Raw genomic sequence first — 13,260 nt, 5'->3', positions numbered from 1 at the left:
GCAAAGGACATTATTTTATTCTTTTTTATGGCTGAGTAGTATTCCATTGTGTGTGTGTATATGTGTGTGTGTGTATCACATATATATATATCAATCACATATGCATATGTATCACATCTTCTTTATCCATTCATCTACAGCAGCCTGTCTTAAGGCCTGCTGAACACACACTGTACAACTGCTTTAACCATTAAAGAAAAGGATGCATTTAAAAATCAAAATGGAGTAACTGTGGTTCAGGCATCCAGGATGGAGCCGGGTGGCTGCTGTAGACGTGGTTTCAGACACATTCCTGCATCCCTGAGAACTTGAATTCAGCACTCTATCGGACGCAATGACACCACCGGCCGTTCTCAAAACAGTATCCGCCAGCAGCTGCCACCCACAACCTTAGGTCTCAAGTCTCTCCTTGTAACTATGCTACCATTTCAGACCCCGACCAATCATGCTTAACCAGCACCCTTACTTCTTGCAGCTCCAATCCTAATTCCTGACAAACAACTTAAGGAATTTTGTGGATTTTGCCTTTATAAGCCTTCCCCATTTTGTAGCCTGGGGAACATGATTCAAGTGCTTCTTGAATCTGTGTCTCTCAGGCTATAGTCCTCAGTTTGGCTCACATAACACTCTTTCCTTTCCTATTATGAATTGTTATTGATTATTTCTGTCGACAAAACTAAGAAAATATATAACCCGCCCCCCCCTTGGCAAGGCTGGCAAGAGAAAGTACAAATAAATTATCCAAGGAGTGGAAGAGGGCACCTACGATGGTGCAGTGATTCAGAAAGGACCTCACCTGCAACTTTAAAAACACAGGTAACAGTGGGTAAATTTTTAGAAACATATGGTTTACCAAGAAGCTGACTCAATAAGAAATACACAACAGATAAATCCTGTAATTATTAAAAATAGAGCAGCAATTAAAAATCTTTGCTCCAAGGAAACAGATGGCTTCATAAGTAAGTTTGACCAGACTTTGAAGGAACAGACCATCCCATTCTTACATAAACTATTACACGGCAAAGGAAGCGGGGGCATTTACATACAGCCAGGATAGTCCTGATGCCTCACACAAGTCAAAAACATCAACAGAATGGAAAACTACCAGTTCACGCGAGAAAAACACACAGAGACCCAAAGCAGGCATCAGTCAATCAAATGCAACGGTGTAAAGAAAAAATAGGACACAGCCAGTTTAGGTTTCTCTAAGTAGGAAAGGTTGATTTAATGCTAGAAAATAAAAAAGGGAAATGTTAACATCTTGATGATCATTTCAAAGTATGCAGAAGCATTTCCTGATACAACTCCATCCCTCTGGCACAGTGGGGACCTCAGGGGGCCGCTGCAAATGTCATCCAGGGTGGGGAGGCGGGAAGAGCTCTCTTAGGATCGTGGAGAAATCACTGACCCCGTCACACCGCTGCTCCAGGCCCACTCAGGACACTTGGAAGGGCAACCTGGCACCAAGCCTTTGGACGGCGGGATCAACACTGCCTGCCGCCTTCTGCTGGTGATTTGATCAGTTAAACAGAAAAACTAAAAGACTCTATAAGTTATCAGAAATAATAAAAGAATTTACCAAGATGGCTGATGTGAGAGTAAGATGTTAAAGCGAACTGCGTTTCTGTAGACTTGCCCCAAAGAGCAAAAAAATGTGATTAGAAAGATGACCACCCATTTAGAATAGAATCAGAAAATATCTCATTCCTGAGAATAAACTAGTAAAGGATATCCAAGTAAAACTTACAATAAAGGTTTTAAAATGTTACTGAGACAGTAAATTAGAGCTAAATAAATGAAGAGGTATAACATGTATAACATGCTATAGGGTATGAATTCTCCCCAAACTGATCTATACATTCAGAGCCATTCTAGTCAAAGTGCCAACAGAGCTTTTCCTGGAACTTGATACTAATTCTAAAATTTATGTGGAAGAATAAAGAGTTAGGAATAGTCAGAACGCTTCTGAAAAGAACAGGGACTGGGCACGTTCGCTGTGAGATGCTGGGCTCGTGGCAGAGCTGGGGCCAATAAACGCCGCTCTAGTGCAGGGGTGGGCAGACCCCCATGGGCCAGGGCAGAGGCCCGGGAGGCAGACCCATCTTTGTCCGGAACTGGGGTGTACATGGCTTAGGTGGCGTGTACCGGGGCCAGCCAACAAACAGCTGGGAGCAACGGTTATCCATATAAAAAAAATGAACTTGCATCCTTGCCTCACATACATAACAAATCAACCTCGGGACTGCCCTGCAGGCCCAGTGGTTAAGACTCCACGCTCCCAATGCCGGGGGCCCGGGTTTGATTTGATCCCTCGTTAGGGAACTAGATCCCACATGCTGCAACTAAAGATCCTGCAACTAAAAGACCTGCCGCAACTAAAGACCCGGCACAGCCAAATAAATAAATAAATATTTTTAAAAAATCAGCCTCAGGCGGATTAAATGTGAAGAACAAAACTTTAGAACTCTTGGTAGAAAATGTCAGTAAATATCTGTTGGATCTTGAGGCTGGCAAGATTTCTTAAGGCACAAAAGAACACAGTGAAAGAAAACAATAATCTGACTATATTAGAAATGAGAAACTTCTTTTTCCATCAGAGGATGCCTTCAGGCAGCTTTTCTCAAAGCGTGGTTCCAGAGGCTAAACAATGTCCCAGCAACAGGCCGTGGAGGCTGCCGGGGCCGCGGGCCTGTGCTGTCACAGCAGACTGGACGCAGACGCGGCCATGAGAACCCAGGCCTCCGCTGAGCCGGGCATTCAAGAGATTTACAAACGTGTAAAGCGATGCCACTCTCCTCACTGTTTTTTTTGGAGGGGAATATTGTTATTTCTCACGAAAATATGTTATATGTGCTAACGTGCAATGGGTTTACAGTTGTCATTGAATGAATTAATAGGTAGACTTTTTACGCATTTCTCCGTTTTAACCCGTAATACAGTGAGTACTGGCAGATATAACCCACACAAACAAAGCTCTTTGGGCACTCAGTGATTTTTAGGAGTGTAAAGGGTTCCAAGAACCAAAAAGTTTGAGAACCGCTGCCTTCAAGGAAGTGAGACACACGGTGGACATGGCATTTGCAGTCCTGACAAAACGGACGAAAATACAGGGAGAAAAGCTGAGCAACTGGATAGAAATGGGCTCTCCCACAGAGGGGGACCCCACCCCACCAACTGCAAGCCCACTGTCCTGACCAACAGGAACGCAACCCCTGGCGATCCCGGCGGAACCAATCCCGCAGGAGGGGGTGAGGGGTCCCTGGGCGCTGGTGGGAGCGCACCTCAGGCAGCCCCGTAGGAAAGAGCTGCCCTGCTCTGCAAGCGACCCCGCCGCCCCGCTGGGAGCTCTCGCTGGACACACGGAGGCCACGCGGAGCAGCACGGACCCCACCAGGCCTCCCCCCACGAAGGACACGACACCCGGTGCGGAGGAGTCTCGGGAAACCACATAAAAGGAAGTTCCAGAAGCTAAGACGCGGCAGGAGACTCTTTCTAGAAAGTGGAAGCAGGACGAGGGGGCCCCTCCCTCCTCTAGGTCCCCTGCCCACCTCGCTGCACTGGGGGCGCCCGGGGGCCCCAGAGGCCTCGGTGACCTCGGCCTGCCTGTGTCCTGGGCGTGGCTGCCCCTCACTCTCGTGGGTGATTCTCCGGGGCCGCGAGCCGCCCCTGCCCGTCCCTCAGAGGGCTGCGACCCCCGTCAGTCGCCCCCGGTAATTTCAGGCGCTTTTCACATCTTAAATATAGTAAATCGCACTCGGACAACAGGCTACGCGCTGTAGCGAGGAGCACGCGGCCAGACACAGGCTGTTGCTGCAGCCAAGTCGCTGGGGACCCGAGGGCACAGAGGTGGGAGTGCCCCCCGAAGCCCCCGGGGTGCCGACCGCAGGCATTCACTGCCGCCAGGTGACGGTCGGGAGGTGCCGGGCACTGGCCACCTGCTGCCACTTACCTCAAAGGTGTTCCCAGTCACGTCGAACTCCGGGGGGACAAAGGCTCCCTCGGGGTCGTCTGGGAAGGGAAGAGAAGGCGCCGGGTCACACGGCGACCCTCCCTTCCCACTACCCCCGACCCGGGTCACTGGGGAAGACAGGCTTCCAGGCTCCCCCGGGACGGGGAGCTGCGAGCACCAGCGCGTCCCGAGCCCCACAACGGTGGGGGGGGGGGGCAGAGGTACCAGCAGGTGACCACGGAAACCCGGCTCCGGGACCATCGGCCCAGGGCGGGCCCGCGTCCCCTCGGGCCGCTCTGCGCTCCCGTTCCCCGCGGGCGCCGGCCCAGGCCTCACCACTGAGTTGCTCCATGAAGCACACGTTGCCGCTGGTGTTGAAGGCCAGGGTGTCGGGCGTGATGCACAGGGTCTGGAAGAGGGCCGAGTGGGCGACGCTCCTCATGGACCGGCTGCACTCCAGGCACACGGCCCAGGCCTCCTGCTCGCTGAGGCCGCGGTCCCGCAGGGAGAGGATGTCGGCCAGGGACACGTTCTCCTGCAAGAAGGCTTGCGCTGAGCTGCGGGCGCCTGCAAGGGGCGGCGCGTCTGGGGACAGGCCCCCGCGGCCCCCAACGTCCAGACGACTCCCGGAAGCAGACGCCACGCCGCGACGGTTCATTCTATGTCGGGAACGAGGTTTTCGGCAACCAGACGACATCCCACGGTTCCCGGACGTCAGAGCCGCAGAGCGTTTGCTGCACCGTCAGCTGCTGCTGGAGAGGCGTTTGCCCAGTCTGCCCTTCGTCCCGGACCGTGTGGCCCCCGGCCCAGGGGCTCAGCACACAGACCTCAGGGGGCACGCAGGGAGCCTCACCTTTTCAGGCTGTGAGCAGGTGAGCGGACGCAGGAGTGAGGGAAGACGGAGCTTTGCCACGAAGGCACAGCCGTGCGCGGGGAGTCGCCAGCCCGGCAAACGCGACGTGAGCCCACGACAATCACGGGGCACGCGAGAACACTCCCACGACCCCCCGGCTGCAGAGCTGCCGGACACAGTCACGTGGCCCCCGCACAGCTAGACTCCGAGGCCGCCCACCCAGCGGGCTCCACCTCCAGGTCTGACTCAGCTGTGGTCGTGCCACCCACACTCACACACACACACACGTGTGCGCACAGGGCGTGCTAACACAATCTGTCCTGCGTGTGTGCACAGACGGACCCACGCCAACAGGCACACAGCTCTCACACATTTACTTACTAACTTCGATGCACAGGAACGCAAAACCCACACATCCACACACGTGCCCACATGTGTTCACGCAAGTCACACATGCACACACACATTCATCAACGGGTGCACACAATACACAGGCTCACACATCAGACACCCTGTACCTCACAGCCCTTTTCTGGCCCATTGTTTGACGCCCTGGTTAGCTCCGTGTATTTGTGTGTTCACGCACCACCAGCCTAAGGAGGGGAGGGGGACTGAGGGAGCCAGGCTGGGAGCTGGGGCCTGGGGGAGCAGGCCGGAGGGTCAGGAAAGGTCCTGGACACCCAGACTCAGAGGGCAGGGTGGAGAGTCAGGGTGAGTTGGGGGTGGAGGGTCGGGGTGAGTTGGGGGTGAGTTGGGGGTGGAGGGTCGGGGTGAGTTGGGGGTGGTACAGGAGAGAGGTGCCCCTGCTTCCGCCCCCCCACCTAGCTCTCCCTCCAGCCTCCTTGCTCCATCCTCCCAGCACACAGGATGTTCTCACGTGTAGCCAAGCTGCCGGGTCCTAAAAGGAGCCTACCATCTCCTGCCCTTGAACTTCTTCTCCCTCCTGTACTGCACGGGGTCCCTTGACCACAGCAAAGATGAAGGGTTTAAACCAAGAAAGAAAGCAGCAGCACGAGCAGCCGCTGCGTGTGTGTCTGGCCAAGCAGCGTGTGGTGTGCGGGGCGGCAGGGGGGCTGCAGGAGGGGGTGCGGCAGGTCTGCCCGTGTGACTAGGCTCATCCCACGCCTGTTCCTTCTCAGTTCAGGGAGGGGCTCAATGACATCCTCCTGGGCCCTCCCAGCTCTTCCTGTTGGGGGGTGGTGGTTAAGATGGAGGAGGAAAAGGCAGCTCTGAGAGCAGAGAGCCCCTTGCTGGGCTCCCTTATTGTACTGACCCTGGGAGGGGGGTGGACGGGGCATAGCAAAAAGCAGAGCACGCGATTAGACTGGGGCGGCAGAGAGGCTCGTGGACCAGAAATCTCAGCTTCCAGATCTCCCGGCTGTGTTCCCCAGGTTCGCTGATCAAAGGTCTTCCTGATTTGGCTCCACCTGGGGGCCTCTCTGCCCCACCCAGGACCCCTCACGACTCAGGAGAGCCCGAGGCTCCCCGGGATGCCCGCGAGGCCTGGTTAGAGAGCCACCTGGGCGCTGTGGGCACACACGCACACACGTGCACGCGTACACACACAGGCCTGCACCGTCAACAGCCCGAGGACCCCGTGGGCCTGGTTATTTAGGAGGGTGAGTGTGCGCCAGTCCCACTACAGCGGCCTCGCTGACTCTCCACTGGCTGTTGGCACGCAGCTGTGACAGATGTGCTGCCAGGAGATGGGAGCCCAGGCCTCTGCTGCCCCTGCCCCGCGGAAAGATGCCCTGGTGAGGTGGAAACTCCTCGGGGAAGCTGGAGACCTGCACCCATTCATGGCGAGCACCCGCTGGGGGGAGCTCCTGCTGGGGGGATTCTCTGCGCGACTCTGTGGGGTGACTTCCATGGGTCCTGAGTCACTGCTTCCGTGGGGCTGAGGCCTCCACTCACTGGTCTTAGCCCCTCCGAAACCCCACTGTTACAACGGGAAGGCGGGATTCAGCTGAAGCAAGTTCCAGGACAGCACCGAGGGACGCTGCAGGCCCCCGACACACCCAGGGCAGGTCTTGCCACGTGACGAGGGATCCCGGACACTGCGCCCACGGTCACCTCCCTCTGGGACCCGCAGCCCGCCCCTCTGGTCCATCCTGCTCTGGCCCAGGCAGGAAGAATGACCCTTCCCTGCCTGAATCCACGGCCCAAGTAGGGCAGGCGAGGGTGCTGGGCCGCCTCGGCAGATGGGCCAAAGACAAGGACAGGGAGAGACCGGGAAGCAGGTGTTGGCCATTTAGGGCCCCTCAGTCCACCACCCGCCCCCAAATTCCCGCCCTGATAGATGGGAGCCTGTGCTCTTCCCAGAGGGGCAGCTCATTACCCCATGGGCCCTGAGCCTCACGCCATGAGGCCCCGATCCGCACTCAAGGGGACGGTGCCTGGAGGCCGGCAGGGGCTTCACGGGCCGAGACAGACGTTTGTGTGTGTGTGTGTATGTGTGCGCGGGGTGACGTGCTACGAACAGAAAAGCCAGCGAGGCTCCTCCAGATGCCTGTGCTCCAGCCTCGCCTCCGGGCACCCACCAGGGGCTGCTGCAGGCTTGGGGAGACTTCCCTCCTGCCACTGCCCACATGGCCTGACCTGGTCATTGCCGGCCAGCTCCATCTCCTGGGTATAGAGCCAGCCTTCCGGGCAGACCCAGAAAGCCTACCGGAGCTCACACTTCACCCCTCACTACTGCCCAGCAAGGTGCTGCCTGGGTGGGCTCTGGGGGGAGATCTGAGGGGGAGACCACCCAGGGCAGGAAAGAGGGCCCCCCTTGCAATTGTGTGGGCATAGACTCAACCCCCATCCTTGCTGGGAGGGGGGCTTGGGAGGCAAGAGGACGCGGCTTCCCAGGGCAGCCCCTGTCACCAGTCTGGGTCCTAGAGGGCAGTGCTGGCTTCCTGCCGCGGGCCGCTGTCCAGTGACGGCAACACGCCGGCCGTGCAGGAGCTTCTGCCCCGCAGACGCAGACTGCAAGCCAGCGCCACGTGGGGGCCACCGGACCCATGGGACATTCTGCATATTTCAAATGTTCCCCATCTGCTTTCAGATCCCCAGGCCCAGCCCAGCTCCCGGCCCACAGATGCTGGGGAGATGCCCTGCTGGACTCAGGAGGGATGAGAACACTCCTTACCCCTTGGGGGAGTCTGGGGACTGGGAGACGCCCTGCCCCCCGAAGGCCTCTGAAGGCCAGTGGCACCGCCTGCCTCCCGATGGCCTGGGGTCTGCCTGATCTGCAGCTGCTCTGCCTGATCTGCACCCCGGCCTTCGCTTGTACCGATGCAGTGGTGCTGCCTGCAGGTGGCCAGGGACCGGGCGGGCTGTGACCTCCAGGACCTCGCTGGGCGGTGCCGGCCCCCTCAGCACGCCCCCCGGGTGGTCTCCGGCCCCGAGTTCTCGTGCTCATGCGTCGCCCATGGGTCATGTGTCTCTGGGGCAGGTGCCCAGACTGAAGTTGCTGGGACACAAGTGCAGGCATCCCCACTCCACTATTGGATGCCAAACTGTTTTCCAAAGAGGCTGGTCCACTCCATCCCCCCTACACCCTGGCAGAGAGGCAGGGCCGCTACCACCCGCTCCCTGCCAACTCGGGCCACTGTCCAGCTTTCTGGTTCTCGCCAACCTGGCGCTTGTGGGCAGGTTTTCGCAGTGGGTGTATTTTGTGATGCCTGATTATAATGAAGTCAAACACGTTCTCATATGTCCACCAGCAATTTGGATTTTCTTTGGGGTCACAACAGGGCACGGACGTTCCAGGGGCTCCTGCGGGGTGGGGTCCACAGGGTTCTATTTCCTGAGCTCACTGTGGTCAGTTGATATAATTAGCTGTATAACCAGCAAATGCCTGTGTCTCATGTGGCTTGTACAGTCCTGGGTCTGGCACCCACCGTCCCTCCCTGGAAGCTGCCCGCTGTCCTTGGCCACGGTTCCCTCCGGGGGCTCCTCCAGCACGGCCCTCCTTCCTCTCACGCAGGATGGCTTTTCGGATACAACCTGACTACACAGCGCTGTGCCAGGCAGCCACATGCCCCTGGCGGGGATTTAAAACCTTCAACACCAACCACACCCAGTGTGTGCAGGAAGCAGGGACATTCCTCCTGTTTCACGAGAACACACCCAAAGGCAGTGCCTCTCTCTCCAGGGAGGGTGTGAGAAGTTTGAGGAGCCCCGAACTTCCCGGCTGGTTGCTACTACAAAGGTGGCGTCCCACTTCACCTGCAGGTGACGGCCACAGGATGATGGGGACCCCCGGCCCCATGCACTGTGCACAGCTGGGGGCTGCTCCAACCCCGAGGGGCGCTGGGGACACCACCTGTTACCAGGAGCAGGCCTCAGGGCACGGCCGCAGGACAGACAGTGGGCTCGGGATTGAGGCTTTGGGTCCAAATCCCGGCTCTGCCTCTCCTGTTCATTTGGCATCAGTCACCGGCTCGGTGTGCCAGGCACGGAGAGGCCCTGGAAGTGTGGGGCAGCCAGTGCAGAAAGGCCCCACGTGGAGAACCACATTCTGCGTCTGCCTTGGAGAGTGATTCGGGGGAGAAGTGAGTCTTCCAACAGACACTCTAGAAATGCATCCTTCTGGGGGGAGTGTTCGAAGGCTGAGGGCTGGGAGCACCCTTTCTTGCTCCATCACAGCCATGGAGATACCCACAGGGTTATTTATTCCCTTGCCTCTCCTCTCCGCAGCCTTCTCTCTCGCCGAATCCAGGCCACGGGGTGGGGGTGGGGGGTGGGGGTGGGGGTGGGGGGGGAGGAGAGGCAGCACCACCCCCCGGGCACTGCCTCAGCAGCCTCCTCAACAGACTCTGCCTCCAGAAGGACTGCTTCTAGGGCATGAGCCCCTCTGTCCTTAGAACCAGCTCTGCTGGGGAAGTGGGCAGGGTCCAGCTGAGGGCGAGGGACCTGGGGACCGCAGCTTCAGCTGTTATGAACCCCCTCTAGCCCAGGAGGGGCTGGCCAGGTCTGCTTCGCTGGCGGGCCTGGCCAGATGGGCACGTGGAGGGTCTTGTCATTTAGAGGGCAGCATTGCGACAGCGCTCTGCTAAGGGCGCACGGCGCCAGCAGACCCCACGGATGGGCGCCTGTACCTGCTAGGGACTGGGAGGGCCTCTGCACAGACCCCCAGCCTTGGGAGACTAGAGGGTCTTCTTGGGAGCAGCTGTGTCCTCTGGGGGCCACCTCTCGTGTGGCGGGGACTGGCTTGTTCAAGGGCCACGGAGTTTATTCATTTGACCCCAACCCACAGTCTGTGGGGCACTACGGGGAAGCCAGAGCTACAGGGACAAACCCAGGCGGGTGGGGAGGCGTCTCTGACAGAGTCGCGGGCAAACTGGCCCAGTTAATGGCCAGAAGCCCCATGTGACAGAGACCCTGGCCCCTCTGCACCCTGGCTGGGGGCTCAGGACTTGGGCTCCTGACTGAAGGCCACTTTTGTCCTCTATGAGCAGGAATCAGCCCTCAGTCATGGGGGCCCCCAGCTCCTGAACAGTCTGGCCTGACTGGGCTCTGCTGCCCGGAGCCTTCCATTGACCTCCTAGGGCCTCCGCAAGGAGGAACACAGACAGTGCTCGGGCCCTGCCGCTAAGCGCCCCACGCTCATCGCGCCCCCCCCCCCCGCCCGCATCTGTAATCCGGAGCCCACCCCCGCAGGGCGCCAACTTCTTCAGGGACAGCCCACCCGCTGCTGTCCCAGGTGGCATCCCACGGTCCTGTCCCCTCTGGGGGAAACGTTAAAGGCTGGTGCTGGTGGTGAGAACGGCTTTGGGATTCCCCTGCTGCCAGGACCTGGCCCGGGGCAGGGGGCCTGGGGACTCTCCGCGAACCCCTCCGTGGGGAACGGTGGGGGTCCCAGCGCGCGTCGGGGGCTCACCTCGTCCTCCGGCAGAGTGGGGAGCGGCTCGAAGTCGTAGAAGTCTAAGTCTTTGCCGTCCTCCTCGTAAAAATCCGCCACAGCCGGGTCCATGGCCTGCATCCTCCGCGCGCCGCCGGCGGCGCCACACTCTCGGTCACTGCCTGAGCCGCCGCGCTCCGGCTGGAGGCGCACCCGCCGCCCGAGATCTACGCGGGGTCGGCGCCCCCCCGCCTGACCTCGCCCCTCCAGCGGCCTTGGCGCCCTGGGCTCCGGCTCCGCGCACAGGCTCGGGCTCTGCGAGCCGGGATGGCTAAGCGCGCACGGCCGCCATGGCAACGCCCCCCCCCCCGCACCGCCCCCCCGCGGCCCACGCCGGCCCCGCCCCCGCCGCGCCCCGCCGCGCCCCGCCGCAGTGTCACCAGAGCGGGGAGGGGGGTGGGGACACCTGGGTGCAGAACTGGGGGTCGGGGCAGTCGGAAGGCCGTGCTCACTTTGCCGGGCAACTGGGGGCGACTGGGGCCTCCGAGGGCGTTCTGGGGACTTTGTCCCTCGGGGACGTTGGCCGCTTTCCTGGGGGATGCACTGCGGGGGTGGGGGGTGGGGAGGAGGCCTGTGCGCGGTTGGCACCATTTGGGGGCGGGGCCAGCCTTGTGGCCGGTGTTCCTGAGCGGCGCGTCGCAGGCAGCCGCAGGGTCTGTGGGCACACGGATGGAGGGCCGCGGCCCAGCCCGCGGAGAGTGCTGGGCGGGTGGTCCACCCTCCACCCGGTCCCCCTCGCTCCCTGCCCCCGCCGGCAGGGGGCGGGGCTGCCGCAGTCCACGTGGGGAGGGGGGGAGGGGCGGCTGCAGAGGTGCCCAGGAGGGCCAGGCAGGGCTGGGGGGGCCGGGCAGGGGGCGGGGTGGGGTAGAGACCAGGGAGAAGACCCGTCTGAGCGGTTGGGGTCTGGCCTGCCCCCTTTTTGAGTGAGGGTCCCATGGATGGGGGACCAATAATTAGAGCTTCATCCACACCTTGCCAGCCTGCCTCCTCGGTGTGGAAAGGAAACCAAAAGAACTGACAAGCTCTCCCTCAGTTTGGCATTCCTGCTGGTTCGTGACTAACCCCTTCACCGCCCCGTTAGCGTCTGCTGGCTGGGTTTCCTCGGCACGGGGACGAGCCTTGTGCCAAGCCGGGGCCTGTGGCTGGGCAGAGAGCAGGACACCCCTACCCCAGCCTGGCAGAGATCCAGGGTGCCCCCTCACAGTGAAGCAGAGAGCCGGACAGCCCAGCCTCCACGTCTTCCGCAGGAGGGTGATGGGTGATGGGTGATGGGTGATGGGTGATGGGTGGGCCCCCTCCCCCGGCGCCGAGCAGGGGGTCGGAGCTCCCACAAGACGGCGGGCACTGCGGCCAGGCTCACAGCAGCCACTCCGTAAATGCTCCTTGCGAAGGAAGCTGACTCGCCGCGGGCCCTGCCAGGTCCGAGGCTGCAGGGGACTAATTCCATCCCGGCTCGGGTCTCGTGGCCCCAGGGGCCCCGCGATGTGACCCCAGGAGGGCGAGGAGCACCCGGTCAGGGGAGAAACAGGTGGGCAGCGAGGCCTCAGGCTGGCGGCCGGGGTGCCGGCAGCCCCACCTTGTGCAGCCCACCCAAGGCACCTGAGAGAAGTGGGTCTGGCTGTCTGGGAGCTGGGAGCGGCAGCCAGGGCGGGTGGGTGGGTGGGCGAGGGCAGCAGCGGTTGTAGAAGATCCACCTCAGGATGAGTGCCTGGGCTGTCGGTGGGCACCACCCGGTCTCAGAGGGAGGCAGGCCCTGCTCCAGAGCCCCGGGGCTCCGGCTGCATCCTGTGCTCAGACCCTGGGTCCACGGAGCCGAGCGCCCTGCCTGCAGGGTCCCTGTGCTGCGGGGGCGGGGGGCTGCCCCTTCCCTCTGTCCCAGGCTGGCGTCGAAGGCTGTTGAAGCCTGCGTGTGGCCTTGACACCCCTCACCCGCCATCCAGCCTGAACACCCTCCGGGGGTCTCAGCTGTCGTGGGCCCAAAGGGAGGGTGCCGACGTTGTCACCTGGTTCTCAGGTCTCCCTGCAACCGGGCCCGGGCTCTGGGCTGAGGGCTGAACTGGGGGGCGGGGTGCAAACCCCTGAACTGAAGGAGCAAGTGTCATGGCCAGTGCTTCTGGGCCTAATGGCATTGTCTACTTCGGGAAAAGGTGCATCCAATTTGGGTAAAATACAGAACAAATGGGCTGTAGACGCCGGCTGAGTCAGCTTTGGCTGCTACAGCCTAAAAGCACTTAGTGGGCATTTCCCATCTCCTCGGTCAAGCAGGGACCAGGGCGCCTGGGCCAGCGGGGAGGGGCCGGCGGGAGCCCTAGGGAGGCACCTGGTAGGGGCCGCATTGCCCTTCCTTCTTCTACCTGCCTGCTTCCCCAAAGCGTTTGTGGTCACTGGTCTTCGTTGTTCAGTGGAGTGACTGGAAGCTTCTGCTGGGTGTTTTGTGAGTCTCACTGTGTGTTTGCACACTTGCCCGCGTTTATGGCAAGCTCTGCTCCCTGGAAGGGCGTGGCACCCTGTGTCCTGGTGCCTCGGGCGTGCTGGGTACTCGTCAGTGTTGGTACACGACTGTGA

General features: G+C 60.3%; 1 protein-coding gene across 1 annotated transcript in view; it reads right to left on the bottom strand.

The window, feature by feature from the left end:
- Window positions 1-10,776, bottom strand: part of KNDC1 (kinase non-catalytic C-lobe domain containing 1) — a 55,862-nt gene extending 45,086 nt beyond the window's left edge. Inside the window, exons 1-3 of the mRNA XM_068547928.1 lie at window positions 10,675-10,776; window positions 4,286-4,484; window positions 3,950-4,008 (exon numbers count right to left, since the gene is read on the bottom strand). Coding sequence (XP_068404029.1) covers window positions 3,950-4,008; window positions 4,286-4,484; window positions 10,675-10,776 — 360 coding nt within the window. The remainder of the gene's footprint in view (window positions 1-3,949; window positions 4,009-4,285; window positions 4,485-10,674) is intronic.
- Between the last annotated feature and the right edge of the window lie 2,484 nt (window positions 10,777-13,260).

Source organism: Eschrichtius robustus, chromosome 7, assembly GCF_028021215.1.
Source record: "Eschrichtius robustus isolate mEscRob2 chromosome 7, mEscRob2.pri, whole genome shotgun sequence".
Classification (NCBI taxonomy): Eukaryota; Metazoa; Chordata; class Mammalia; order Artiodactyla; family Eschrichtiidae; genus Eschrichtius; species Eschrichtius robustus.
This window is presented reverse-complemented; position numbering and strand designations above follow the sequence as displayed.